The 27,313-nt window shown below is 38.6% G+C and overlaps 2 protein-coding genes and 3 long non-coding RNA genes across 15 annotated transcripts in view; 4 read left to right on the top strand and 1 right to left on the bottom strand.

Moving 5' to 3' along the window:
* The window catches only part of pawr (PRKC, apoptosis, WT1, regulator), a 42,198-nt gene extending 32,313 nt beyond the window's left edge, over positions 1-9,885 (top strand). For all 4 annotated transcript variants that reach the window (XM_056748133.1, XM_056748130.1, XM_056748132.1 and 1 more), the window contains 4 exons: positions 2,238-2,266; positions 5,519-5,606; positions 6,744-6,848; positions 8,729-9,885. In XM_056748133.1, coding sequence (XP_056604111.1) covers positions 2,238-2,266; positions 5,519-5,606; positions 6,744-6,848; positions 8,729-8,815 — 309 coding nt within the window. In that variant the 3' untranslated portion in view covers positions 8,816-9,885. The remainder of the gene's footprint in view (positions 1-2,237; positions 2,267-5,518; positions 5,607-6,743; positions 6,849-8,728) is intronic.
* Positions 9,886-10,052: 167 nt separating this feature from the next.
* Positions 10,053-27,313, bottom strand: part of syt1a (synaptotagmin Ia) — a 189,686-nt gene continuing 172,425 nt past the window's right edge. For 5 of the 8 annotated variants that reach the window (XM_056748126.1, XM_056748122.1, XM_056748129.1 and 2 more), the window contains 10 exons: positions 21,649-22,761; positions 21,512-21,565; positions 19,528-19,735; positions 18,119-18,186; positions 17,959-18,035; positions 14,618-14,685; positions 14,458-14,534; positions 10,936-11,004; positions 10,650-10,857; positions 10,053-10,548 (listed from right to left, as the gene is read on the bottom strand). The gene's annotated coding sequence lies outside the window, so the exon portion shown is untranslated. The remainder of the gene's footprint in view (positions 10,549-10,649; positions 10,858-10,935; positions 11,005-14,457; positions 14,535-14,617; positions 14,686-17,958; positions 18,036-18,118; positions 18,187-19,527; positions 19,736-21,511; positions 21,566-21,648; positions 22,762-27,313) is intronic. The other 3 variants (XM_056748123.1, XM_056748125.1, XM_056748124.1) reach the window with 3 other exon arrangements.
* Positions 10,895-12,574, top strand: LOC130420662 (uncharacterized). Its single transcript, XR_008906683.1, has 3 exons — positions 10,895-10,965; positions 12,236-12,342; positions 12,435-12,574. It is a non-coding gene; the product is annotated as an uncharacterized LOC130420662 (long non-coding RNA).
* Positions 14,583-16,228, top strand: LOC130420661 (uncharacterized). Its single transcript, XR_008906682.1, has 3 exons — positions 14,583-14,660; positions 15,892-15,998; positions 16,091-16,228. It is a non-coding gene; the product is annotated as an uncharacterized LOC130420661 (long non-coding RNA).
* Positions 18,084-19,730, top strand: LOC130420660 (uncharacterized). Its single transcript, XR_008906681.1, has 3 exons — positions 18,084-18,161; positions 19,392-19,499; positions 19,592-19,730. It is a non-coding gene; the product is annotated as an uncharacterized LOC130420660 (long non-coding RNA).

Genomic DNA, 27,313 nt, shown 5'->3' with positions numbered 1-27,313 from the left:
TGTTTGCGTTTTACGCTCAAGGCTTTCAGCATCCTTGTTTTAGTTATTGGAGTAGGTTGGCTAGTTGCCATTTTTTAAGCGGAACGTATTGTTAGTTCGTCCGAATCTCGTTCTGGCATGTCAGTTTATGTTGAATTATGTCACACGGACCCATTGCTGAAGTGATATGCAGATATGCAAGAGATGAAAGTCTGTTTTGTTTACTTGTGCATTGAAGCTCAGTGAAGTATATTTTGAAAGGCTTGCACGCTTAACTGCTCGTGAGACGGTGCGAAAAGCTGACAATCGAAGTATGCCTGGTCCTTTAGGGTCATAGCAGAAAAGATTTAAGGCACATGAGCAAGGCTCCAGAATGCCAGAGCAGACACGTGCTGGACTTTGTTAGACTGGCCTTCTGAGATCTTGCTTTAAATTGGCTGTCAAAATCACAAAGACTGTCAAATCGCAAATAGTTATGAATTTCTTTAAAAGCAATGTGCAATTTAGGACTAGAGAACCTGGCCTGAATACAATGAATATATTTGCTTTTTCCATCTCTGGTCCCTCTCTTCTCTCTCGCTCACACACAACCCACTTTCTGTTCTGGTCTTTTGCTTTCGTGTTTTCGGCTTTAATATGAAAGAGGATTAAATGGTCTTATTTTAAGGTTTAAGGATTTCTGTTAACTCTTAGATTAATGGTTGATTTCAATGATTGAGCTCCTGAGCAAGGCACTTAACACCAGATTTTAGGTATAGTAGTAACTTCTTTCCCCAGTAGCATATTTCACTTTACTTCATTTACCCTGTTTATCAATTCAACTGTACAACAGTTGTATGATGTATTTTAAGACTAGATCTCTCCAACACCTCTGTTTTTCTCTTGTGAGGTCATAATACTGGAAATTAAATCAACAGATTCTATAACGTGACATATTTCTATGTAAACCTTAGTATTTAATTACAGAAATAAACGAAATTGACTAATTTGATTATTGAATTATTTAAATATAATAATAGTTTAAATGTACAGTATAACACTGTGCAAAAGCATTTTGTGAAGAATATGCATTGATACATGAACTAAAACAGATATCGTTGAATTTAATTTAGTTAACAACATCAGACAATCCAGCACCTATAGTCTCACAGCATTAAAATAGTGTGGTACATTTACCGTTTAGTAATGTTTAAAATGATACATTTGCCCTATTTTTCTAGACGTGTGTATATTAAAGAGATAAATCCTAGTCTTATCTGTTAAAGCTGTAAGCTGTAGAAATGTCAGAGATGTTTTGGCTCTGTGAATTGAGATTGTCAACATCGGTATTTATTAAGGAATTGATTTGGTAATATTAGTAAAGCCTAGCAAACTCTGCAGCAACATTGTACCCATCATGATTCAAGTAATAGGACTTTTTTTAATCATGTATAATAAGGACAGATAGAGGTCTAAGTAAAAGCTGGAAGGAAAGCTTTGAAAATCATTTTCCTCTCAACCAGAGAAAACGTCAGTAGACCGGCCACTGTCAAATAATCGACTGATGGGTAACAAATAAAGCCTAGACTAAGATTCTCCAGTTTCGGTATTAATTTGGTTGACTTTTACACAACAACAGTGAGTGTTAAGGTTTGTTAAGGAACTAATCACTGGATTTGACCAGAGTTGTTTTTTATCAAATCTTAAAACAATTATTTGGTTTTATTAAAGGAATGAAGAAGTAAATAATAAAATTGGTTTTGTTCTACATGTTATATCTCTCGAATAACAGATCGCTTTGATTATTTTTGTGGCACTGTTTTATTTTACTGAAAATATAAGGCTGGCTCAATGACAAGATAATTCTCGTTTTCACAACGACAAAAAAGTACTATTAAAAAGTGGCAGATATGTTTACATGTTGTAACAGTGAGATGGCAGTAAAATACTTTAAGAGGGTAAATCGTGAGAAATAGATCTATCAATAATAGTGACCCTTTGAGAATGATAACAAAAACTTGCAGGCTGTCACAGTGATTGAGCTTGTTTTGATGTGCCTCTTTGGATCAAACACAACCGTAAGGCTCTGTGATGAGTTATAGTCCCTATGGTTGTCCCCTCATACTTTAGAAAGGGGTCTATGAAAAAATGAGTCATTGAAAAAATGAGTCTTTTCAAAAACGAGCTGTTTTGTGTGGCCTTTGAGTTTGTGTTTGTTTTGGTCTCTCGGTCTATAAATCCCTGAGATGCCTAGTAATTGTTCTTCTGTTTTCTTTCAGGACACTCCGAGATCCAGATGTCATAAGAGGTGAGTCTGACTACATCTCATACCTGCGGGTAACACATGATGTCTCGGCCTTGCGCTGATGTTTCACAGAGTCAGAATGAGGAGAATAAAAACTGTTGACCACATGTGCTGGTCTGGTAGCCTCTCTCAAACGTTAAATAAAACACTCTTATAGACTTTGTTCAGAGAAAATGCTGATCTTGTCAGAAGAAAGGGATTTTAAAGCCTGTGAAACGACAGCATACTTAACTGGACTCATTTTCAGAACCATTGTACGAGGCCGGGAGAGCTTTCATTCTCTCAGTTGGCAGCGAAGGGTGGCCTGAATTTGTTCCCATTTGAATGATACAAGTGGACTGTTTGTATCAAGCTGAGCAGACAAATTTGGAGAAAAGTTCTAAGGAGTTGGAACTCGGAGACCTTTGCGGATTTTCTTTTCACTGTTCCGTTTCCCAAAACAAACACTTGGTGTGTTTGGCAAGGAATATATTCACTGTGTTCCTGCATTTATTTTAACCTAATATGGTCATTTTGTCACCACACATGAATGCCTTAACTTTCTTAATATTTGTTCCCAGCACCTATGCCCAGTTGTTTTGAGGTATATCAGAAGATCACAGAGATGTAGGGATGGTCAAGCTAAAACTATTCACTTGTTCCTTCCTAGCTACCCAGTTAAACACCCTTTGACAGATTTAGCCTTTAGATGGTGGCACAATGTGCTTTGGGAGGAAGAATGTATGTGTAGCGAGTCACAAGCAGAAATCATAAAACTGTCTCTATTTAACTAAACATTATTTATTTTAGTTATTATTAATTATTAAAGTAAATTCTGCACATGCCTATTTGGGAGCCTTTTAAGAGATGACTCAACACATGAGTTTCTTTGAAACAAATTCTTTTAAATGAATCAGACCTCCTAATTTACACTTTCATGACCTCATACATTTGCACAAAACAAGTAGCAAGGCTTTGTGGGTGTAGGCTAATGCAGACAAAAGCCTATCTGAATCTCAGTCTGTCCGTTTGATTAGTCGCCCATTTTTCTGCCCTGATACTCCCAGTCAAACACCCAGAGCTCCAGTGTAGCCGGCACGACAGGTGGGCGGCACCTCCAGAACCTGCCATCAGTGAGATCGCTACGAATGTGCACGGTTTGTGGCACTAGAACAAAAGGAATGAACGCTTAATTTTAAATTACAGTTCCATTGACATATTTAAGAGATACAGCCCACCGTCTCTTAGTTTTTATTCCTTTTATTTGTTTAGTTTTAAAAGAAAGTTTCTTCATTTGTTTTCCAACTAGATGTGCATGGAGACTGTACGGCCAACATATTTATAGTGATGGCTTCCAACAACCTCTCTCTCACCGACCCCTGCCGAGTTTCCAGGAGCAGATCATTAGCTCTGCCTCCTCCCGTTTCCTCTCCACAGGGGAGCAATGCTACAGAGTGCCTGTTACATTCCCAGGACATGAACATTTAGATTGGACATCTGCTCCATTCTAAGAGCCAATCAGATTTAAACCACACCACAATGATAGAGACACGGCAGAATATATCAGGCAAATGTCTGGACACACAACAGAGGCTTTTCCTGAAGGACGTAGGACATTTATTTTCACTTTTGTATTGAATAAAACAGATGTGTCTTTGAAACACGACAGGACCAATGAGTTGAAACTAGCTTTGTATTTTTATATTTTACGTTATTTTTATATAGTGCTAGGGTGTTGAGAGTGGTTAGGGTGGTCTTGGGCAGATGCCATCTGGTTTGTAGCAAAAGTAGGCTGTTCAGAGAAGCTCACAGTTTTTGGATCTTCGGCTCAAATTATTCAGGATTAGATAATGTATGTGAAGTTTACTCTGGGTTGTTTAATTCTAGGAATTTATTTCTAGGGGTACAATTTTGGGTCTGTAAACTTTTGGCTGGTTGGTTGCAAGTCAGTTCAACGCCTTACACGTGACCTGTATCTCCTCCTTTGACGAAGTATTCCATCACACCACTTTATTAGCAGGAGGATTAGAACGCATGTCAATCAAGAGAGATGCTCTTGGATTAACTGTACCAAATATTTGAGCTGGGAAATGGCTTTTTAATGCCAAGTGATAATTGTTTAACCAGAGAGTCTACCAAAGTCCCTTCAGCCTCTGTGAGTTGGTGAGGTGAGAGAAGATTAAAGTAAATTTAATACAAAGTCAATGCAGAGATGTGTTAAGACGCAAACTCGCGGCAGGCGGTGCAAATGCCTTGAATCGGGCGACGCGATTGCTGCGAACGTGGTCAATCTCATCTTCCGCAAATGTTGAAAATATTGGTCAGATCGTGTCACCTGCGCAAAAATAAGGAAATTTTCCTGCAAGTATTTAAGAATGTGGAAAGTGAGTGTTCACGTTTGGTGTGAACCCAGCATTAGTTATCTACAGTTTCCCTGTAAAGATTCCTGAAATAAAAGAACAGACCACACACATGTGAGCCTCTCTCTCTGATATCATTCCTCCTGTTGTGGAATGTAGACACAGGCCTCACTAAAGCAAAACGGCAGCCCAATAATTCGATTCTCAGGAGGGGTTATCTTCTAAAAGAGTGAAGTTTTATGAAGCAATCCTCTCCAAGTCTTGCACATCTGTAATTACTGAAATAAAGCTGGTCGAAAATAAGTTCCACATGAATATTCCCGGAGTGTCTGAGCTTAGGTGAAGAGGAAAAGACCGCGAAGGAAAAAGAGAAAATGGGAATAGAAAGATAGATGGTCTTATTTTTTCTTTAGCTAACTGCACAGCCATGTCCCAAAGCACAGTCTTGTACGAAACAGATGCTTCTTCCTAATGAAAGAATATTGCTCTTAAACTTCAGTGTGCAAGGCTTTTCATACCTTATTTTTACATTTGAAATTAATGACATGCTTTCAAAGCCAATATGTTAAAAGGGTTGACATCTGATTTGAAGAGAGAAATGTTTGAAAAGGTGATTTATAAAAGGAATCTTTTGTAAGCGGAATTTTGAGTGAAAAGGTGCATCTGTGTTTTAATAATGCTTTAAAGAAGCAGCTCCTTTAGAGATGTATGTGCTCTTGGGAGTGCGTCATGAACTGGGTACATTTTTCTACAATGCTATTTAAATGTTAATAGGGATGACGCTTTTAAAGTTTGTTGTGTGCTTTACCAGGAAAATGTATTCAGGTAGATGTTTGTTGTTGTAATATGACGAACAAGTGCTTGTGGCACTAAAGGCTAGGTTGTGCATATCATTTTTTTCTGTGTGTGTGTGCAGTGATGAAGACGGTGGAGGGAACAGACATCGTCATCGGCAAGTAAAGGAAGGCAGCACCCAGGAGAGGAGAATAGAGGAACTTGAGAGGGTATGCTACCATGTCCATCATTAATACATCAGTGCCCTACCAGTTTGTTAAAGCTGCAATCTTTAACTTTTTAGTTAAAAAACATAAATTTGATATATTAATAATGCACATACAATAATATACAATTAAATTAGTTGTAGTTGTAATAAGTTGAGCTTTACGATTTCACTGGAGGTGTAAGTTTGATATTATTTGATTTTAACCAACAAAAATATAACTATGAAACAAAATTGCATGTTAACTTTTTAAACAGAGGATGTGAAAGAGGCAAAATTTATGGATCGCAGCTTTAATAAACCATTCTTCAATTCAGTTGCAAATTTTACATTGGAATTCGTTTCTGTGCTGTCTGTTTGATAGCCCACTGTTCGGCATTATCTTCTTGATCAGCACTGTCTTTCACAGAAATATTATGAGAATATTCCATTTGCTTAATAATGACCTCCTGCTACCTTAGCTGATCTTAAATCAGGGGCATTGTAACTTCTCTGTGTAGTCCTGACCTTTCTCTGGAAGACATGTCTGTCCACACTGCTTTCATGAAACACCGGGGGACCAAACCCCATGCTGCTTGCTTTCAAATGTCACCATATTTTCAAAGCGAAAACCCACATCACACTGATATTAAATTTTCATTTCAGCATGGGGTCAACGTCCAGATTTGATAAACCTTGAGAGTTCTTCTTTCTTATTGTGCTGCTTATCTTGCAGTAGGTTCATATGAATTCATATATATATCAGCGTGATTCTGACAGACCTGTCTTAACCTTCATATCTGACACCAACTTAATTGACTTTAGATATGTCACCGATCAGTTTCATATGTGAACATAAAGCAAAGTCCTTTGGTGGGGTGTAGTGCCAGGATGCAACTAGTGTGAATGTGTAATTGACAAAATTGGAATGCAATCTCGTTTGAAAAAAAGCATCTGCTAAATGAATAAATGTAATTTCATCACTTACAGTATGACGTCACAAAACAGAATTGCAAATATAATCTGTCTGCCATTGATGGGACAATCAGATAATCCTGTCATTTTCCTGGAATTTACAGAAAGAGGTTCCAGTTTCATTTTGATGACAATGCAGAGATGTGGCTGACATGGCTTTTAACGTGACATAAATGTGTGTATTCAGGAGCTGACATTTGAGAGACAGGAGAACGCTCGCCTGTTGAATGCCCATCAAGACAAAGATGAACTGATTGTTAAACTCAAGGAGGAGATCGACCTGCTAAACAGGGTGAGGAACTAACTCCAAATCTTGCAACACCTAAAAATGGGATTTTTAAATGTTTACATGCCTTCCTGGGTTGGAATTTATGCTTTAGTCCTTATATGTGACCCTGGATCACAAAACCAGTCTTAAGTAGCACAGGAAAATTTTCAGTAAAAGACAAAAATACATTGTATGGTCAAAATTATAGATGTTTCTTTTATGCCAAAAATCATCAGGATATTAAGTCAAGATCATGTTCCATGAAGATATTTTATAAATGTCCTACCTTAAATATATAAAAACTTTATTATTGTTAGTGGATGGCCTACCACAGTGCCCTGGATTAACAACTACATTTAAATTTTTTGCACTCTCAGATTCCTGAGTTTTAAATGGTTGTATCTCAGCCAGATATTGTCCTATCCTAACAATTTATACGTCAATATAATTTTAATTATTCATCTTTCAGATTATGTAAAAATATATCCATAAGACGTTGTCGTTGTTTCGTGGTCCAGGGTCACATATTACAGGAATACTCATCTTTTAGGATTTGTTTTACTTTTCTAGTTGAAGTGTTTGTCATTTTGTGCTTTCACATGCGAGCGAGGTCCTAATTAAATGGAGTTATATTTACCCTTGTTTATTCTGCGCTAATGGACATTACTCATCAGCTAAGCCCTCCTGCTGTTTTGTAAGCATTTTTCAGACATCTGCAGATCTCTGTTCTGTCCGTTCAGCAGGTGCTTCGTATTCTGCAGAGCCCATTTTCCCTTCTCGCCCCCATCCCCTGTCCTCAAACAGCTGTGTCTCACGCAGCCCAGCGACTAAACAGAAACGATTACCAAATTGCCACGTCGGTATCTCGCGGCAATCAGCTCCATATTGTAAAGCCGCTCTGCGGCTTAGTGGAAGATTACAATTATCCTCTGGTTTAGGGTAACAAATGCTCACAGGTCTCAAAGTGCATTTCCTGTTAGAGCTCTGTACGTGAGAGTGCTTCCTCTGAATTGGTCTTGATTGGTTATTTAATCAACATTACAAACTTGTTGTCTCTTGTGGGGACTGATCATAAGGTCTTCTGGGCTCATCTCAGTGGGAGTGGATGGACATTCTGGAAGGGGGTATTTGTTACCTTGTAGTTTTGTGTCGTTTTTATTGTGAACCATTGCGAGAAAGGGGGATTTTTGTGATTGGAGGCCAGTTACACCTACTTGACCTGTATGAAGCGTGGCCTGTAGGTGTTGGTTAACAAAGACTCTTATTTATGAGCGCATATTGTCATTAATTTAAGAAAAAATTGACATGGTTACACATAAGTGAAGCTATTATAGCATTTTTAAAAGTTGTTTTTTAATAAAGTAGTAGTTTCACAGTTGAAAGCCAAGTTGCCAAATGACTGCATGTTATTTCCCATGACCTCTTGAGTTAAAGTACTGCTGAGTCCTTGCTGTTGTCATCCTCAAAGTGTGGCACAAGTTACTGTCCGTCATCATTAGTGTTTGAGGAAATCGAAAATGAACGTTGTCACTTTAGCGCGAGAGCTTTTGATGAGACAGCAGGGTGGCTCATTTACAGCTAATTGAAGCTGCTAATGTTTAATTTGTTATTATTAATCTTGCTCCATTTAAGAGGAGACCCAGGAATAGAGATGGCGTCTGTTTGTACTTCACGATACGAACACAACGCAAGCAAATATCTAATTGCAACACTGTTACAAGGATGTCATCATTGTACGATTGAAGTTAGGGTCATTCTTGAAAACAATAACCATCCATCTTTTCCTGTTTGAATGCATCGTTGAACTAGATGTTTGAACTGCAACAGTCATTTTTTATCCAACTGCGATTATCAGATTAATTGCTAAAATAATCAATACTGACATCCATTCCCTTCTTTAACAGGATCTGGATGACATTGAAGACGAGAACGAGCAGCTGAAACAGGAGAATAAAACCTTGCTCAAAGTCGTTGGCCAACTTACAAGGTAGAACCGAGCAACCTAAAGATCACAATGGAGTCTTTCGATGTCTTGCTGTGGTAGACGGAGGGGTTTTCCTAAAGAACACCACAACCTCTCCATTCTTCACTTTGTCAACATTTCTTTGCTCTCTGAAAGAGAATCTGGAGGCTACAAGAAGCTGGAGAGCCAGTAGATCTCCAGATGTAGAAACAAAGCCACGCAATTGCAGTGTTCCTTTGTTATAAGGAAGTGATCTTCTATTTAATGTAAATGTGTATGTACATAGTCTGTGCCAAGGGCTGTTTTAAGGCTTGCATTAGATGAGGAAATACAACCGACTGTACATGGTGCGGCATCAAATTTGTATTGGTTTTAATATTTTTTCCTTCCAGTTCCAATGGTTTTCACAATTACAATTGTGGCAACCTATTTGGTATACCTGTTAGATCTTGATGTTATTCTGCCCCTTTTTCTCACACTTACAAATAATTGCTACCATGATAATCAATTTAAGGCCTTGTGAAACAAGTAGTAAAACAAAAGCAAAAGAGTCTGTTAGCCCCAATCTGAGTTTATTTTAACCCTGGTAACTAACGATACTCTATAGCAGTTGATGGTACGTGGTGCAATTCTGTCAAATTCTGAGTCATCCAGTCTTTTTTGCCCAGAAACAAAATGGATGACTGGTAAGATGTGCTGTATGAAATGTTATCATTTATCATATGATCTTTAAATTGTACACAATTCAAGAGGTTTACAAATTGTTTGATTTGTGGTATCAATTAGATAGCTATTCATTTTGTATGGTTAGCAAGATTAATAGCCTAGGCTGCACATTTTTAATTAAGCAAATTAAATAAAGATGTTATTAAATGCATTCATGTGGTCTCTTACAGCCAATAAAGCTGCAATATGACATCTATTTTAAATTGCAATTGTGCTGTTTCGTCACCACTTTGGGGTTCATATCTATACTGATAATAATCTACAATGCTTATGACATGTATTCTGTAAAATAATTGAAGGGGCTTGTCTGTTTATAAGCCGTAATGCATGTACAATACAGAAAATTGAATAAAGGTTTCAATAAAAATCTCATTGTGCACTTGTTGGGCGTCTTTTCCTTTCTTGGTTCATAATATTACTGTTTTCTTTAATGCAATGTTGTCAGTTCTATTATATCCTGCATCCTTTTTATAAAGCTCATGTGAGCAACATTAGGTTTCAAGTTCCCTTCACATTCTTGATCAGAAAATAAAGTGAGGTCACAAAAGGCCGTTTAATGGATACATCTGTATTGAAATGGTCCACAGTCACTTCAACAATGACGTTGTTTATTAAGGTTGACCTACTTTATACGTCAGGAGAACCTCCACATGCTTGCTGGACTTAGTGGCTCGCTGGTAAGTGCACTGACATGCAACCACCAGGTCCAGGGTTCAAGTCCAGCTTGACAGAATTTGTTTATTATATTAAATTTCTTATTCGATCAAAGGGGTGTGCAAAAAAAGTGCCAGGAGACATGACACCTGTGTATGGGAACTAGTGGTTCAAATGACATAGATCATCAGAGGTCTATGGTCAACACCGGGTTCTTAAGGTTGGCATGCTTCTGCATTTTTCAATGCAGCAAATGATGAAGACGCCAAGAGAATTACTCCAAATGTGTAGGATCCTGTGGCCAAGTTATATGAGCACTGACAAGAGGAGCAGATGGTTCAGGGTTCAAGACCAGGTTAGACGCCTGCTTGTGCATTTTTCCTAAAACGTAAACGAAGATGAACACACCAGCAGTTAGAGTTTGCATCATTCTGTGTTTTCCTACATATCTAAAATATATATAAAATGAATGACAAGCATACAGGACCTGGTGGCTCAGTGGGTATGAACAGTGATGGTGAGTCAGAAGGTCCAGGGTTCAAAGCCAGGTTGCTGTATGCATTTGACTCTACAATCTCTCTCCTGGTAAAGTGATGTCATCCGCTTATCGGTTTTTGCATGCATAACGTCGAACGCACCGATTGACTCCACTAACTCCTCCTCCCTGGTGTTAGGCTCCTCCTCTTTGTGCTGCAGTATATAAAACATGTCAGAACAGTCAACCAGGCTGGAACACAGAACCAAGAGATTCAGTGCCACTGCTCATACCTCTTTATCCACTGATGAATACACAGCAAGGTCAGTTCTCCTGGTAATTGTGTCTTTTTCTTCATACCTCTGCAACACATAACAAATGTCAGAACATTTAAAACAGGCTTAAAATAGCAATTAAATCTTAGGTACAAGTAACCTACATAGATTTTTACTGACTTTATATAAACGTTAGTATACTTTAGTCTCTTATTTTTAAATAATTAATTGTATAATGTAGATAAGATGCAATTAATTAAAATGAAGTATTAACTGAAGAAGACGATAGTATCTTGTATCGACGATAGTCAGACATTTTGGCGATAGCTGATTCCTTCGGCATTCATTGGCAATCAAGCCAAAATCGTCACATATTGATATTACAAACGCGCACTGCAAATTTACTCGCGTGAGAGTTTGTAATGTGCGCATCTCGGGCTATTCCTGATGATAGAGGTTGTTCTGCGCGCGAGGGTTTAAAACCAGCACGCGACATGTTCAGGGAAGTACTTCACTGTAGATATTTGGAACAAGACTCAGAATGTACAGCTAGTGTGTGTTTACATACAGAGGCGACGGTAAAGTAAATGGATTCTTGTCAGTCTCATCTTGCCTAATATGGCGGCTTAGTTGGCATTCAATTCAGCGTCCACGTGGGCGTTTATATCTGAACACGCGTGTGGCAAAACTGCGTATATGTGCACGATGAGATGGATATTTCACACAGCTGTACCACAAAATATGACGGATCTATTTAAATCAGACCATTAGTCTGTAAATACCAACGAGAAAGCATCGTTTAATAGCGAAACAAAAGTACGGTATCTACATCATCATGTCGTCTTACCTTGTCAGCTGGTTTATTTGGGTCATCGAGTAAAGAGTCTTATATTCCAGAGTATACCAGGATCATAACAAGATCGTAATTTTTTTTAAATCGTTAATTGTAAATTCTATGAACTGCAGCGTCCCGGCGTTACATGGTCACTTTTTTTCGCCGTCAGTTTTGTGAGGTTTACGGGGCCATACCGCCACCTACCGTCAAACATTATGGTTGTATTCATATATTTGAGATTCTCCCCTCTACTAAATTACATAACAATAAAGAATTAAATAAACTATACACAAAGTTTTCACATTTTACATACTGGTTTCCTTTGACTTGACCTCAAATTTAAGTGCGCCCTCCACTCCACTAGGTGGCGTAAGCGGGCTTCGCTACAATCCCGAAACCTTTAGATCATCGACAACATGACGCTTGATAACAATCGCAGCAAAATCTTTGTAAAGTAACGTTAGCTTGTTAATCTAATTTAAGTCCAGATCCTGCATGTGACGCTTAGCAGCCACATATTCAACCTCAGCTGCAAAACGACATAGACACGCGATACAGCGCAGGAATCTAGCCTGACACGGGACTTTCCTGTAAGTAACAACTTTATTGATTTAATACCTTTGTTGTAGCATTTAAGTAATGCTTCTGTGTTTTCTGCACGCTTTTCTCTCACTCTCTGCAGCAGAAACCTGGAACGGCCGTCGCGAGCGCATTGAGCGGTGGCTTCACGTGGTCATGTTGTGAAGTCCTCAGCTTTGGTGTATTTACACATTCCTCCTCCACAGTTCTCACCTGCACTCAACACCTGGTTGTCCTCCATATACATCTTGAACATCAGAGGCTTTGACATCTCACATAAAGTTATTTTCTCTGCCTGGATTTTTTTAATCATTTAAATGAACAGTAAATATATGTAAACCGTATATAAATGATTTTAATAGGGATGGGAACAGAGAACCGGTACTTTTATGGACCAGTACATAATTGGGTCGATACCATAGTATCAATAAGCTTAATGACAAACAATTCTTTTAAAGATCACTACTTGCTTGTTTTATATCTGTGTATTAGGCTGTTAAATGGTAAATTACAGTTTGCTGCTGCCTGGGGCTTTTTTGTTCCATCCCTGAATAATCATAAAGTTTCAATTGGCACAAGTTTACTTTACACACAAGAATTTATGAGTTTGGCAAGAAACAAATCTGCCAAAATAAATTGTCATTAAAGGAACAGTATGTCATAGTTTTGCGACCTCTAATGACAAAATGCAAAGGCATGTCTTAACGTCACTGTGAGCAGCATAGAATGATGAGAATTTAAGTCATAAGTTACAACATGCTGAGAGTAGTGGATTAGTGGTATGAAACATTAAACTGTGGTCAAGGGTTCAAGTCCAGGTTGACCTACTTTATGTGCTCACTAACACTTCTTCTGCAATCTAGATGTATACAATCACAAGGGTGTGGGACCCATTGGCGCAGAGCACATGAGCACTGACATGGGATCAGAAACTCCTGTGTTCAAGTCCAGCTCGACAGAGTTTGAGTATCATTGTATGTTTCTTATGCGATCAAAGTGGCGTGAATAAAATATAGAATGTGCCAGAAGTGTGTGGGACCTGGTGGCTCAGAAGTTATGAGGACTGAGTGTAGATCAGGTGGTCCAGGGTTCAAGACAGAGTTGTTAAGAGTTTGCCTGTTTCTGCACTATTTCTATGTATCTAAAAGGTATAATAAAAGATAAACACCCCTGGAGAAAAGTCACAAGCGTGCAGGACCTGGTGGCTCAGGGGCTTATGAGCACTGGCAATGCTCATGAAGTCCAGGGTTCAAGTCCAGCCTATAGAATTTGCACGCATCTGCATTTTTTCCTACCTATCTACAACGTAAAACAAAAGATGAACGCGCCAGGAGAACCTCTGCAAGCGTGTAGGACCCTGTGGTTCAGTGGTATGAACACTAACACTAGATCAGGTGGTTCAGGGTTCAAGACCAGCTTGTTAGGTTTGCATTATGCTGTGTATTCCTACGTATCTAAAATAAAAGATGAATACGCCAGGAGAACCTCTACAAGTGTGCAGGCTCCGGTGGCTCAGTTGTAAGACCACTGACAATAGATCAGATGGTTCAGGGTTCAAGACCAGCTTGTTAGGTTTGCATTATGCTGTGTATTCCTACGTATCATTCCCATAAAATGAACTACAAACATGCCAGGAGAACAGTCAAAGCGTGCAGGTCACAGTGGCTCAGATGGTCTGAGCCCTGTCCCTCAACCAGAAGGTTCAGGGTTCTCGGCCAGGTGGCTAACCTGCACATCAAACGCGGAAGCCGTAACACGCAGGGGTGGTGAACCATGTGTGAAGTACGGAAAAAGGCCTTAAAGGTACCTAGGAAGGGGGGTGACACCAGAGAGTGAATCTCCCCGAGAATCAAGAACGTGTAAACAGGGGGTTATGCTGCAGATCTCTACATTATACCATATATAAAAAAAAATATTCCCTCAAAAAAAATTGAACATACCACCCCCCTGCACTCTTCATGCGGTGCCGCTCTGACCGATCTGTGCATGGGATCACAGTACTGTGAGAGTAATTCAAAAGTGAATGCATTTGACTCTTGACTCTGTCTCCTTGTAAAGTGATGTCATCCGCCTATCGGTTTTTGCGGCACCGCATGAAGTCGAACACACGGCTAGAGTCCACTTACCTCCTCTCCATGGTGTCAGGCAACTCCTCCCTGGTGTTAGGCTCCTCCTCCCTGGTGTTAGGCCCCTCCTCTTTGTGCTGCAATATATAAAACATGTCAGAACGGTCAAACAAGTCAGGCTGGAACACAGAACGAAGACATTCAGTGCCACTGCACATACCTCTTTATCCGCTGATGAATGCACACCAAAGTCAGTTCTCCTGGTAATTGTGTCTTTTCTTCAAACCTCTGCAACACATAAGAAATGTCAGAACATTTAAAACGGGCTTAAAATAACAAATAAAATCTATTTAGGCTATTTATACCTACAATTTGCTTACTCCATATAAACGTTAGTATGCTTTAGTCTCTTATTTTTAAATAATTAATTGTATAATGCAGATAAGAGGTACTTAATTAAAATAAAGTATTAACTGAAGAAGACTATAATATGTTGTATCGACGATAGTCAGACATTTTGACGACAGCTGATTTCTTAGACGATATTTGGCCTGATTGACAATGAGTGCCGCATGTTAATATTAATAACGCGCACTGCAAATTTACTCGCGTGAGAGTTTGTAATGTGCGCATCTCGGGCTATTCCTGATGATAGAGGTTGTTCTGCGCGTGAGGGTTTAAAACCAGCACGCGACATGTTCCAAATATCTACTGTTTATGTACAGCTAGTGTGTGTTTACATACAGAGGCGACGGTAAAGTAAATGGATTCTTGTCAGTCTCGTCTTGCCTAATATGGCGGCTTAGTTGGCATTCAATTCAGCGTCCACGTGGGAGTTTATATCTGAACACGCGTGTGGCAAAACTGCGTTTATGTGCACGATGAGATGGATATTTCACACAGCTGTACCACAAAATATGACGGATCTATTTAAATCAGACCATTAGTCTGTAAATACCAACGAGAAAGCATCGTTTAATAGAGAAACAAAAGTACGGTATCTACATCATCATGTCGTCTTACCTTGTCAGCTGGTTTATTTGGGTCATCGAGTAAAGAGTCTTATATTCCAGAGTATACCAGGATCATAACAAGATCGTAAATTTGTTTTAAATCGTTAATTGTAAATTCTATGAACTGCATCGTCCCGGCGTTACATGGTCACTTTTTTGCCGTTCAGTTTTGTGAGGTTTACGGGGCCATACCGCCACCTACCGTCAAACATTATGGTTGTATTCATATATTTGAGGTTCTCCCCTCTACTAAATTACATAACAATAAAGAATTCAATAAACTATACACAAAGTTTTCACATTTTACATACTGGTTTCCTTTGACTTGACCTCAAATTTAAGTGCGCCCTCCACTCCACTAGGTGGCGTAAGCGGGCTTCGCTACAATCCCGAAACCTTTAGATCATCGACAACATGACGCTTAATAACAATCGCAGCAAAATCTTTGTAAAGTAACGTTAGCTTGTTAATGTAATTTAAGTCCAGATCCTGCATGTGACGCTTAGCAGCCACATATTCAACCTCAGCTGCAAAACGACACAGACACGCGATACAGCGCAGGAATCTAGCCTGACACGGGACTTTCCTGTAAGTAACAACTTTATTGATTTAATACCTTTGTTGTAGCATTTAAGTAATGCTTCTGTGTTTTCTGCACGCTTTTCTCTCACTCTCTGCAGCAGAAACCTGGAACGGCCGTCGCGAGCGCATTGAGCGGTGGCTTCACGTGGTCATGTTGTGAAGTCCTCAGCTTTGGTGTATTTACACATTCCTCCTCCACAGTTCTCACCTGCACTCAACACCTGGTTGTCCTCCATATACATCTTGAACATCAGAGGCTTTGACATCTCACATAAAGTTATTTTTTCTGCCTGGATTTTTTTAATCATTTAAATGAACAGTAAATATATGTAAACCGTATATAAATGATTTTAATAGGGATGGGAACAGAGAACCGGTATTTTTATGGACCAGTACATAATTGGGTCGATACCATAGTATCAATAAGCTTAATGACAAACAATTCTTTTAAAGATCACTACTTGCTTGTTTTATATCTGTGTATTCGGCTGTTAAATGGTAAATTACAGTTTGCTGCTGCCTGGGGCTTTTTTTGTTCCATCCCTGAATAATCATAAAGTTTCAATTGGCACAAGTTTACTTTACACACAAGAATTTATGAGTTTGGCAAGAAACAAATCTGCCAAAATAAATTGTCATTAAAGGAACAGTATGTCATAGTTTTGCGACCTCTAATGACAAAATGCAAAGGCATATCTTAACGTCACTGTGAGCAGCATAGAATGATGAGACTTTAAGTCATAAGTTACAACATGCTGAGAGCAGTGGATTAGTGGTATGAAACATTAAACTGTGGTCAAGGGTTCAAGTCCAGGTTGACCTACTTTATGTGCTCACTAACACTTCTTCTGCAATCTAGATGTATACAATCACAAGGGTGTGGGACCCATTGGCGCAGAGCACATGAGCACTGACATGGGATCAGAAACTCCTGTGTTCAAGTCCAGCTCGACAGAGTTTGAGTATCATTGTATGTTTCTTATGCGATCAAAGTGGCGTGAATAAAATATAGAATGTGCCAGAAGTGTGTGGGACCTGGTGGCTCAGAAGTTATGAGGACTGAGTGTAGATCAGGTGGTCCAGGGTTCAAGACAGAGTTGTTAAGAGTTTGACTGTTTCTGCACTATTTCTATGCATCTAAAAGGTATAATAAAAGATAAACACCCCTGGAGAAAAGTCACAAGCGTGCAGGACCTGGTGGCTCAGGGGCTTATGAGCACTGGCAATGCTCATGAAGTCCAGGGTTCAAGTCCAGCCTATAGAATTTGCACGCATCTGCATTTTTTCCTACCTATCTACAACGTAAAACAAAAGATGAACGCGCCAGGAGAACCTCTGCAAGCGTGTAGGACCCTGTGGTTCAGTGGTATGGACACTAACACTACATCAGGTGGTTCAGGGTTCAAGACCAGCTTGTTAGGTTTGCATTATGCTGTGTATTCCTATGTATCATTCCCATAAAATGAACTACAAACATGCCAGTCAAAGCGTGCAGGTCACAGTGGCTCAGATGGTCTGAGCCCTGTCCCTCAACCAGAAGGTTCAGGGTTCTCGGCCAGGTGGCTAACCTGCACATCAAACGCGGAAGCCGTAACACGCAGGGGTGGTGAACCATGTGTGAAGTACGGAAAAAGGCCTTAAAGGTACCTAGGAAGGGGGGTGACATCAGAGAGTGAATCTCCCCGAGATTCAAAAACATGTCAAGAGGAGGTTATGCGTCACATTCCAATATTTTTCCTAAAATAAAAATTTTATTCCCTAAAAATTTTTTTTAACATACCACCCCCCTGCACTCTTCATGCGGTGCCGCTCTGACCGATCTGTGCATGGGATCACAGTACTGTGAGAGTAATTCAAAAGTGAATGCATTCGACTCTTGACTCTGTCTCCTTGTAAAGTGATTTCATCCGCCTATCGGTTTTTGCGGCACCGCATGAAGTCGAACACACGGCTAGAGTCCACTTACCTCCTCTCCCTGGTGTCAGGCTCCTCCTCCATGGTGTTAGGCTCCTCCTCCCTGGTGTTAGGCTCCTCCTCTTTGTGCTGCAATATATAAAACATGTCAGAACAGTCGAACAAGCCAGACTAGAACACAGAACCAAGAGATTCAGTGCCACTGCACATACCTCTTTATCCGCTGATGAATGGAAACCAAAGTCAGTTCTCCTGGTAATTGTGTCTTTTCTTCAAACCTCTGCAACACATAAGAAATGTCAGAACATTTAAAACGGGCTTAAAATAACAAATAAAATCTATTTAGGCTATTTATACCTACAATTTGCTTACTCCATATAACGTTAGTATGCTTTAGTCTCTTATTTTTAAATAATTAATTGTATAATGCAGATAAGAGGTACTTAATTAAAATAAAGTATTAACTGAAGAAGACTATAATATGTTGTATCGACGATAGTCAGACATTTTCACGATAGCTGATTTCTTAGACGATATTTGGCTTGATTGACAATCAGTGCCGCATGTTAATATTAATAACGCGCACTGCAAATTTACTCGCGTGAGAGTTTGTAATGTGCGCATCTCGGGCTATTCCTGATGATAGAGGTTGTTCTGCGCGTGAGGGTTTAAAACCAGCACGCGACATGTTCCAAATATCTACTGTTTATGTACAGCTAGTGTGTGTTTACATACAGAGGCGACGGTAAAGTAAATGGATTCTTGTCAGTCTCGTCTTGCCTAATATGGCGGCTTAGTTGGCATTCAATTCAGCGTCCACGTGGGCGTTTATATCTAAACATGCGTGTGGCAAAACTGCGTATATGTGCACGATGAGATGGATATTTCACACAGCTGTACCACAAAATATGACGGATCTATTTAAATCAGACCATTAGTCTGTAAATACCAACGAGAAAGCATCGTTTAATAGAGAAACAAAAGTACGGTATCTACATCATCATGTCGTCTTACCTTGTCAGCTGGTTTATTTGGGTCATCGAGTAAAGAGTCTTATATTCCAGAGTATACCAGGATCATAACAAGATCGTAAATTTGTTTTAAATCGTTAATTGTAAATTCTATGAACTGCAGCGTCACGGCGTTACATGGTCACTTTTTTGCCGTTCAGTTTTGTGAGGTTTACGGGGCCATACCGCCACCTACCGTCAAACATTATGGTTGTAGTAGAGGGGAGAACCTCAAATATATGAATACATTGCATAACAATAAAGAATTCAATAAACTATACACAAAGTTTTCACATTTTACATACTGGTTTCCTTTGACTTGACCTCAAATTTTAGTGCGCCCTCCACTCCACTAGGTGGCATAAGCGGGCGTCGCTACAATCCCGAAACCTTTAGATCATCGACAACATGACGCTTAATAACAATCGCAGCAAAATCTTTGTAAAGTAACGTTAGCTTGTTAATGTAATTTAAGTCCAGATCCTGAATGTGACGCTAAGCAGCCACATATTCAACCTCAGCTGCAAAAACGACATAGACACGCGATACAGCGCAGGAATCTAGCCTGACACGGGACTTTCCTGTAAGTAACAACTTTATTGATTTAATACCTTTGTTGTAGCATTTAAGTAATGCTTCTGTGTTTTCTGCACGCTTTTCTCTCACTCTCTGCAGCAGAAACCTGGAACGGCCGTCGCGAGCGCATTGAGCGGTGGCTTCACGTGGTCCTGTTGTGAAGTCCTCAGCTTTGGTGTATTTACACATTCCTCCTCCACAGTTCTCACCTGCACTCAACACCTTGTTGTCCTCCATATACATCTTAAACATCAGAGGATATGACGTCTCACATAATTTTATTTTCTCTGCCTGGATTTTATTAATCATGCAAACAGCAACATTAAAATGAACAGTAAGTTTATGTAAACAGTATAGAAGTGACTTTACATTTACATTTAGCAGACACTTATATCCAAAGCGACTTACAAGTTGGGTAAACAATGGAAGCAATTGGGTCGAACAGAAGGACAACAAAAAGCATAAGAGTCTCACAAAACCTACTACAGTGTACAGAGCCAAGTTTAGTGTATCTAAGCATAAATAAGCATGCCTTTTTTTGATGTTTCATAGATTTTTTACATGTAATATAAAGATTTTACTTCAATAGTAATATACACCGTTATCTGTTGTATAGGTTTATCACGCATGTTGTTTACATTCAGGATATCTTGCTAAACTTTCATGTCATTGATTGTTGCTTTGCGAGAACAAAAGATGATATATGTGAGCTGTAGCCCATTTAAAAAGTCAAATTATAGAAAAAATAAGAGTTATAACAGTTTTTATTAATTCGGCGACAGAGTATGTTTAAATTATGAAAATAGTACATGTAATAAAAAATATTACTTGCTTAGAAAAGGGAAAATTGAAATATGATCTCCCGCCAAATAACCATGGTGATGTAAAGTAAATGTGGTAAATTACATTATGATTTGCTCCTCTGCACATGCAAAGTGCTGTAAGTAGTATGCTAAGGAACACACACACACTTTATGTGGCATTTTCTGTTTGCTCTGAAACATTTGTAAACTTCAGTTCTAGAGCTCAGCTGTAATAAAGAAACTTTATCTTTTCACATCATGTGTTTTTGCGACAAACTAGAGACGTACCGATATCGATAAGCAAGTATTTCATATGCAATCAAAGTGCCGTGAATAAGAGATGAATGCCAGGAGTGTGTGGGACCTGTTGGCTCAGAGGGTATGAGAACTGACACTGATCATGAAGTCCAGGGTTCACATCTGCAAGCGTGCAGGACCAAGTGGCTCAGTGGTACGAACACTAACACTAGAACAGGTGGTTCAGGGTTCAAGACAGAGTTGTTAAGAGTTTACATTATGCTGTGTATTCCTACGTATCTAAAACATAAAATAAAAGATGAATACGCCAGGAGAACCTCTACAAGTGTGCAGGCTCCGGTGGCTCAGTTGTAAGACCACTGACAATAGATCAGATGGTTCAAGGTTCAAGACCAGCTTGTTAGGTTTGCATTATGCTGTGTATTCCTACGTATCATTCCCATAAAATGAACTACAAACATGCCAGGAGAACAGTCAAAGCGTGCAGGTCACAGTGGCTCAGATGGTCTGAGCCCTGTCCCTCAACCAGAAGGTTCAGGGTTCTCGGCCAGGTGGCTAACCTGCACATCAAACGCGGAAGCCGTAACACGCAGGGGTGGTGAACCATGTGTGAAGTACGGAAAAAGGCCTTAAATGGTACCTAGGAAGGGGGGTGACACCAGAGAGTGAATCTCCCCGAGATTCAAAAACATGTCAAGAGGAGGTTATGCATCACATTCCAATATTTTTCCTAAAATAAAAAATGTATTCCCTAAAAATTTTTTTAACATACCACCCCCCTGCACTCTTCATGCGGTGCCGCTCTGACCGATCTGTGCATGGGATCACAGTACTGTGAGAGTAATTCAAAAGTGAATGCATTCGACTCTTGACTCTGTCTCCTTGTAAAGTGATGTCATCCGCCTATCGGTTTTTGCGGCACCGCATGAAGTCGAACACACGGCTAGACTCCACTTACCTCTTCTCCCTGGTGTCAGGCTCTCCTCCTGGTGTCAGGCTCCTCCTCTTTGTGCTGCAATATATAAAACATGTGAGAAAAGTCAAACAAGCCAGACTGGAACAAAGAATTAAGAGATTCAGTGCCACTGCTCATACCTCTTTATCCACTGAGGAATGCACACCAAGGTCAGTTCTCTTGTGTCTTTTTCATCATACCTCAGCAACATATAAGAAATGTCAGAACATTCAAACAAGCCAAGCTACATACAACCCCACCCTCAGAGCTTCAACCACTTACCTCATCTTGTCAGGCAGGTTCCTGCTCCAACCTCTTACTGGTGCTGCTTTTCCACCTCCTTGGTGTCTGGCAGGCTCCTCATACCTTATACTCCTCAGCTGGGGCTTAAACCAGGCTTCTCTGGTCTCTACAACCACTCACATGCAGGTTAACATCTGAGGCCAGTTGTACCATTCGTGCGTAAGTTACCACTTAGCCTAGTCTTTACATAAATGGGCACTAAGTTACAACTTACGCACTAGAAAATATTTGTGAGTTGCACCATTCAAGTTAGTTGAAGCGTAAGTGTCACGTATAAACTAAATATTTACTCCTCTCAGGAGAAACTGCAGGAATAAAACAGCACACTCACTGAACTAGCGCGCATTCCTGTGTGCATCCATCTGCCTGTGTTGTGTCAAAATAAAATCATCTATTTTTTTCATTGGCGGTTGGCAGTAAAATGAAATCATGTACAACATGTAATTTAGCAGGATTTATTATGCTGTATTGTTCTTAAACTGGTTTGATTTTAAGGGTTAGGGTTAACCTTTCATTTTATTCATAATTAGGTAGTATTCTGTTTGATAAAAACTTATTTTACAGTTATTATGTTATATAAAATAAGTTTAAATCAAAAACGTTTGAATTTCACAACATTTCAACACAATTTGTCATCACAAATGTAAAGGCTACTATTGAAGGTAAACCTTATTTTATGCGACTACGCATTACTTTACGCAGAGCTTGCGAACTACTGCTTACGTTCAGCCTTGAGACCAAATGGTGCAACCCAATAACTTACAGAGTTAGTTACAAACTAGCTAGTAGTTAAGTATCTAGTGTGGACTTTACGTTCTGATTTTATAAAGGATAAAAGAAAGACTTACAAATGGCTGGTGCAACCCTACCCTCGACACAAATCCCAGCCCCCTTGGTTAGTGCATGTTTGAGTCAGTTCTCCTGGTAATTTTGTATTTTTCTTCATATCCCTGCAACACATAAAAAATGTCAGAACATTTAAAACCAGCCAGGCTTGAAATAACAATATGTGTACTTATACCTAAAATCTACTGATTTAGGGCTGTGCAGTGTGACATATGCGCGACGGAAAAAACGTGCTTCGAAAAATCAGTCTGTGCTAAAAATAATTGTAATACTGTAGCACACGTTCAAAACTTTATTGCATGTGCAGTAGACGTGTGAGAGGTTAATTTATGGCTCAGCACTGTTTATTTTCGTTTATATTTACTTTTTGCTATTAAAACTTGATTTTGGGTTGAATAATAATTATTCTATCATAAATACTATAGTATACTACATTTTTTATGGACATATGTATTTACTATTGTACAGCAAAACATTGAAAATACAGAACTGTATGTGAAATATGAAAATGTCAAAAACGTGTTAAAAAAAGTATGTGGCCCTAATTTATCTATCTGTATGTAACATCAATGTCCTTTGTCATTTACCTACCTATTTATGTAATGAACTGCACTTTTTAGACTTTTTTGCTACAAAATTTGAAGCCTCTGAAGAACCGGTGCTATGTGCAAAAAAGTTAACGCACAGCCCTGCATCTGCATATGTGTTTGATGTCATACATAGATAGTATGCTTTTGTCTCTTAGTTTTTAATAATTATTTGCCATGGTACCATACCAAGTATTAACTGAAACAGGAATACGAGTATTAAGAAAATGTTATACAGTAACAACAAAAAACACTAAGGGGTAATCTTGAAATTCATACCACTAAAAGAGCAGGTCAAGTGCACAAGAACGTTGGTTTTATTGCTCTATGTCACTGTAGAGCAGAGATACGAAGAATATCTTTTTTGTTGTTATTGTGTCTAATTGCAGGCGGGATCTTTTTTTGTGAAATTAATTTGAATTTCTCAACTCCAGAATGAGATACGAATGTCTTGACCACCAAGGAATTCAAATGAAGTCAGGATAAAAAATCTGCACAGGTTGTTTTTTGCATAATGCTTTAACTATGACTTTAACAATTTACAATTTTTTTAAGAGTCACCAAGTGCAGCATATGTGGGATTTGACTGTATGAAAAGCTCAGAATAACTGCAGGATATCATAAGGAATTCATTAAACCAATCAAGAGATTGCAGGAGGCACACTGCTATCCGGAGGATGCATGGACTGCAGCAAGGTGAGGCTGCATATTAATAAAGCAATGCCTTTGTGGTCATTAGAGCTCTCACCCTGTGAGAGGAATGCTTGCTACCGCACTAATGCTTCGGTAATTGCTTCATCCCCCTTTCTAGAGCTGCAGGACAGGCATGCTTTTAAATTTGCATTTTTATAGAGAAGCATACAAATTCTTCTAGGAGGAGTCAAGACACAAACATCAGTGAACAATAACACTGCAAAGACACAATACTCACTATCTACCTGTAAATCACGCCCATTCTGGTGTAATGTCTCATGTGCATGCTCTAGACTTTGAATTAAATGCCAGCAAAGATTAAAATTTGCCTTCCATTGAGATAACATTTCAATGATAACATTATAAATGTTATCCATTGGGATAACATTTATATATTCGCCTTTCCCTTGAATATTCTGGTTTAAAAATCCCAGCTAAACTAGAATTTTTGAAAATTATGTGTAAACATTTTCTGTTTTCCTTCAAGTGTAAGAGGTCATTCTTTGTCCATATATGAATGTTAGTTTTGGCCGTGTGTTCAATTTAGACATTTAAATATTTACTGATAGCCAATGTATACCAGCATCACTGAAACAGGATGTGTAGAAGAGCTCCAGAATGTTCAGCAAAGCACTCTCAATTGCAGATATGATGCAGATAACTTTGCATGAAAGCAAAATCAAGGATCCAGCCAGAAACAATTTGAATACTGGACAATTTAAACACCTTCTGGAATTAATATCAGGCAGCTATTAACATAAAGTGGATCTGACTGGATTAATAAGGAAATAAACAACCAATATTCACTAACTAGAGTACTGAAACATGATCAATATTCATGTAATCTATAAACTATTAGTTTACATTTTAGTGTCAATTCAGTGTAAATAAGAAGTGTCTGTTATGATTACTGTACAAAAAAATGAAATAACACTGACTGAACTAATAAATGCTGAATACGAATTCATGGCTCAGTGATGAATTCATGGCATTTTTTGCCTGTTTTAAGCATTAAAATCCCACCTTCAAGTAGTTCAGCACTGGGCGTGCAACAACTTTACTGGAATTATGTGTATTTTTAAAAATTCTTCATCCGAAACAACCACAGGGGATCTAGAACAAGTACTGTGCACTGTGTGTATTTGTTACAAATCACGGGACAATAGAAAAAGTTGTGGCTTTGTTAATATACATTTTATATTCAAAGGGTCAGATTATCACTCTCGATCTTATTTTTAAGAAATCACATATAATTCTTTGATAAACATTATCCTAGAGTAAAAGACTGTTGAGAACAACTGGAACCCACACTTGTAACAGGTGATAACAAATTGAATTGGAACCATTTAAAAACAAACCAAAGATTTTGTTGAGTTTGTTAATTTTGTTACAAACTAGCCTCAGACAGATGTGCCCTCTGGTGGCCTGGAGTCACAAAACATCAGTAAAGTGTCAGGAGTCTAGCTAGCTTTACTGAGGAAATAACGGACCCGTCACAAAAGTATATATTATTTCTGTATAGAAATAGATAAGATGATGACTTGACAATCATGTGATTTTTTTATCAGGCTAAGTATTGTATCGCCACCTATAAATAAACAGAATTCCTATTGATAACTCTTCTCAGATTCTCCACCATTGCTCGAGTTTGATCGCTCACTCGGTCACAGGTCTCATCTCGTATTCATTGCTCTTAACCAGACCTTGAAGATCTACTCAAGATGAAGCAGCGGGCTGCTGAGTAATATGTACGTAATGGTGCGAGGTGTTCGAAATCATGTATACCGAAATGCATTTGATCTTGTGGAGCTGATAGCCCAGGGACCACCACAAACACACACACACACACATCCTCTCTTATCTTGTTCTTAAAGGAGCCCATATTTCATGATCAGTGCTTCCATGTGCTTCCTGATAGCCAATCTACTGTGACGATAACTCTATGGGCTTTGGTAAAGCTGAAATGGAGGATTTTTTAACTAAATACATGGAAATGTTGTTTCACCTTTGATTTTGTAGACTAGGCCTCAAAATACATGCATGTAGTTAAACACACATGAACTACCGTGGATTGCTCTACAGTGTACACTAGTGTTGATTCTTTAAGCTTTAAGCAACACAAATACTCACTGAAAAAATTCATTAGCCAAGAATTCATGTTTAATTTCCGGTATATCATAAGTGACTGGATGTAGATTTATTTATGAAGAGTAGGTTTCAAAATGAGATATGTAACTCTGTTTTTAAAATCTTTATAAAAAATCATGTTTTTATTGTGTTAGTTAACTGTATTTTTAGACTTATTGTGGCATAACCTTCTGCAGTTTGATTGATATTAATTGGAATGCACAATAAAAAACATGTTTTTTGAATGCTTTTATCTCATTTTGGAACTAAACACTTCATAGTCTGAAAATCTTGAAATTGAGGCTCAATGGAAGCATATCTATTTTGTACTGTATAAAATAATGTCAATTATTTTCAGGAATAAAACGGAAAGTATTGTATCAGACGACTTGCTATTGCGACAAAAGCACAACAGACTTGGCAGTGACAAACATGCCAATCGGGAAAACAGAGAAAAAAAACTCGACCAAAACAGAGCTATTAAACTACCGTTAGTACGAATTCAAGATAAGCAACGCTAATTATTTAGACAAGAACATACAAGGAATAGAAAAACAAGCCAATCAATAAGTCAATTACATTACATTTACATTTCAATGACAGAAACAAACACTTACCACTAAACTGGTGCAGATTGAGCGCAGTTTATATGACCATCATACGGCGATAGCACACATACATCTGCAAGACGTCTATTCGATATCTTTATTGTCTGCAATACACCTCTGAGACGTCTACTATCAGATGTCACATAGACTTTTACAAGATGTTTGTACGATGTTTATGATTTAAAAGGAATGTAAAACTGACCTTTCTTAGACATCTATAAGATTTTTTAACACAGCAGATGTTTTCCAGACCTCCAGATCTATAACAGTATACTATTTTTATTTTTCATACAGTAGTTAGCAGTGTATGGCATATGTGCAGCATTCTCTAGAATGAATCTGGTATTGTACTTCAAACAGTGGAACGTAGCGGTTTCACAATATAAGAGGTAGATTTCCTGCTAAATCGGTGTGAAATGTCTCGAGATGTCTTGTGATGTTTTGAACCGAGCCCTTTAGGGGACATCTCGGGAATTACATTTTTGAAAATGTTTGGTGCAGGAGTTAACGCAAAAAACCCTGCAAAAATGTTACAAAAATCCATTACATTCCTAGGTTTGTCTTACATTAGAAGAATAACACAGAAAAATCCTTATACCTGCGACATTATCAAGACACCCTAACAGTCCTTGTATTTTAAA

The sequence above is a fragment of the Triplophysa dalaica genome, chromosome 5 (assembly GCF_015846415.1).
Source record: "Triplophysa dalaica isolate WHDGS20190420 chromosome 5, ASM1584641v1, whole genome shotgun sequence".
Classification (NCBI taxonomy): Eukaryota; Metazoa; Chordata; class Actinopteri; order Cypriniformes; family Nemacheilidae; genus Triplophysa; species Triplophysa dalaica.
The sequence above is the reverse complement of the archived record's forward strand: the minus strand, read 5'-3'. Positions and strand labels throughout refer to the sequence as shown.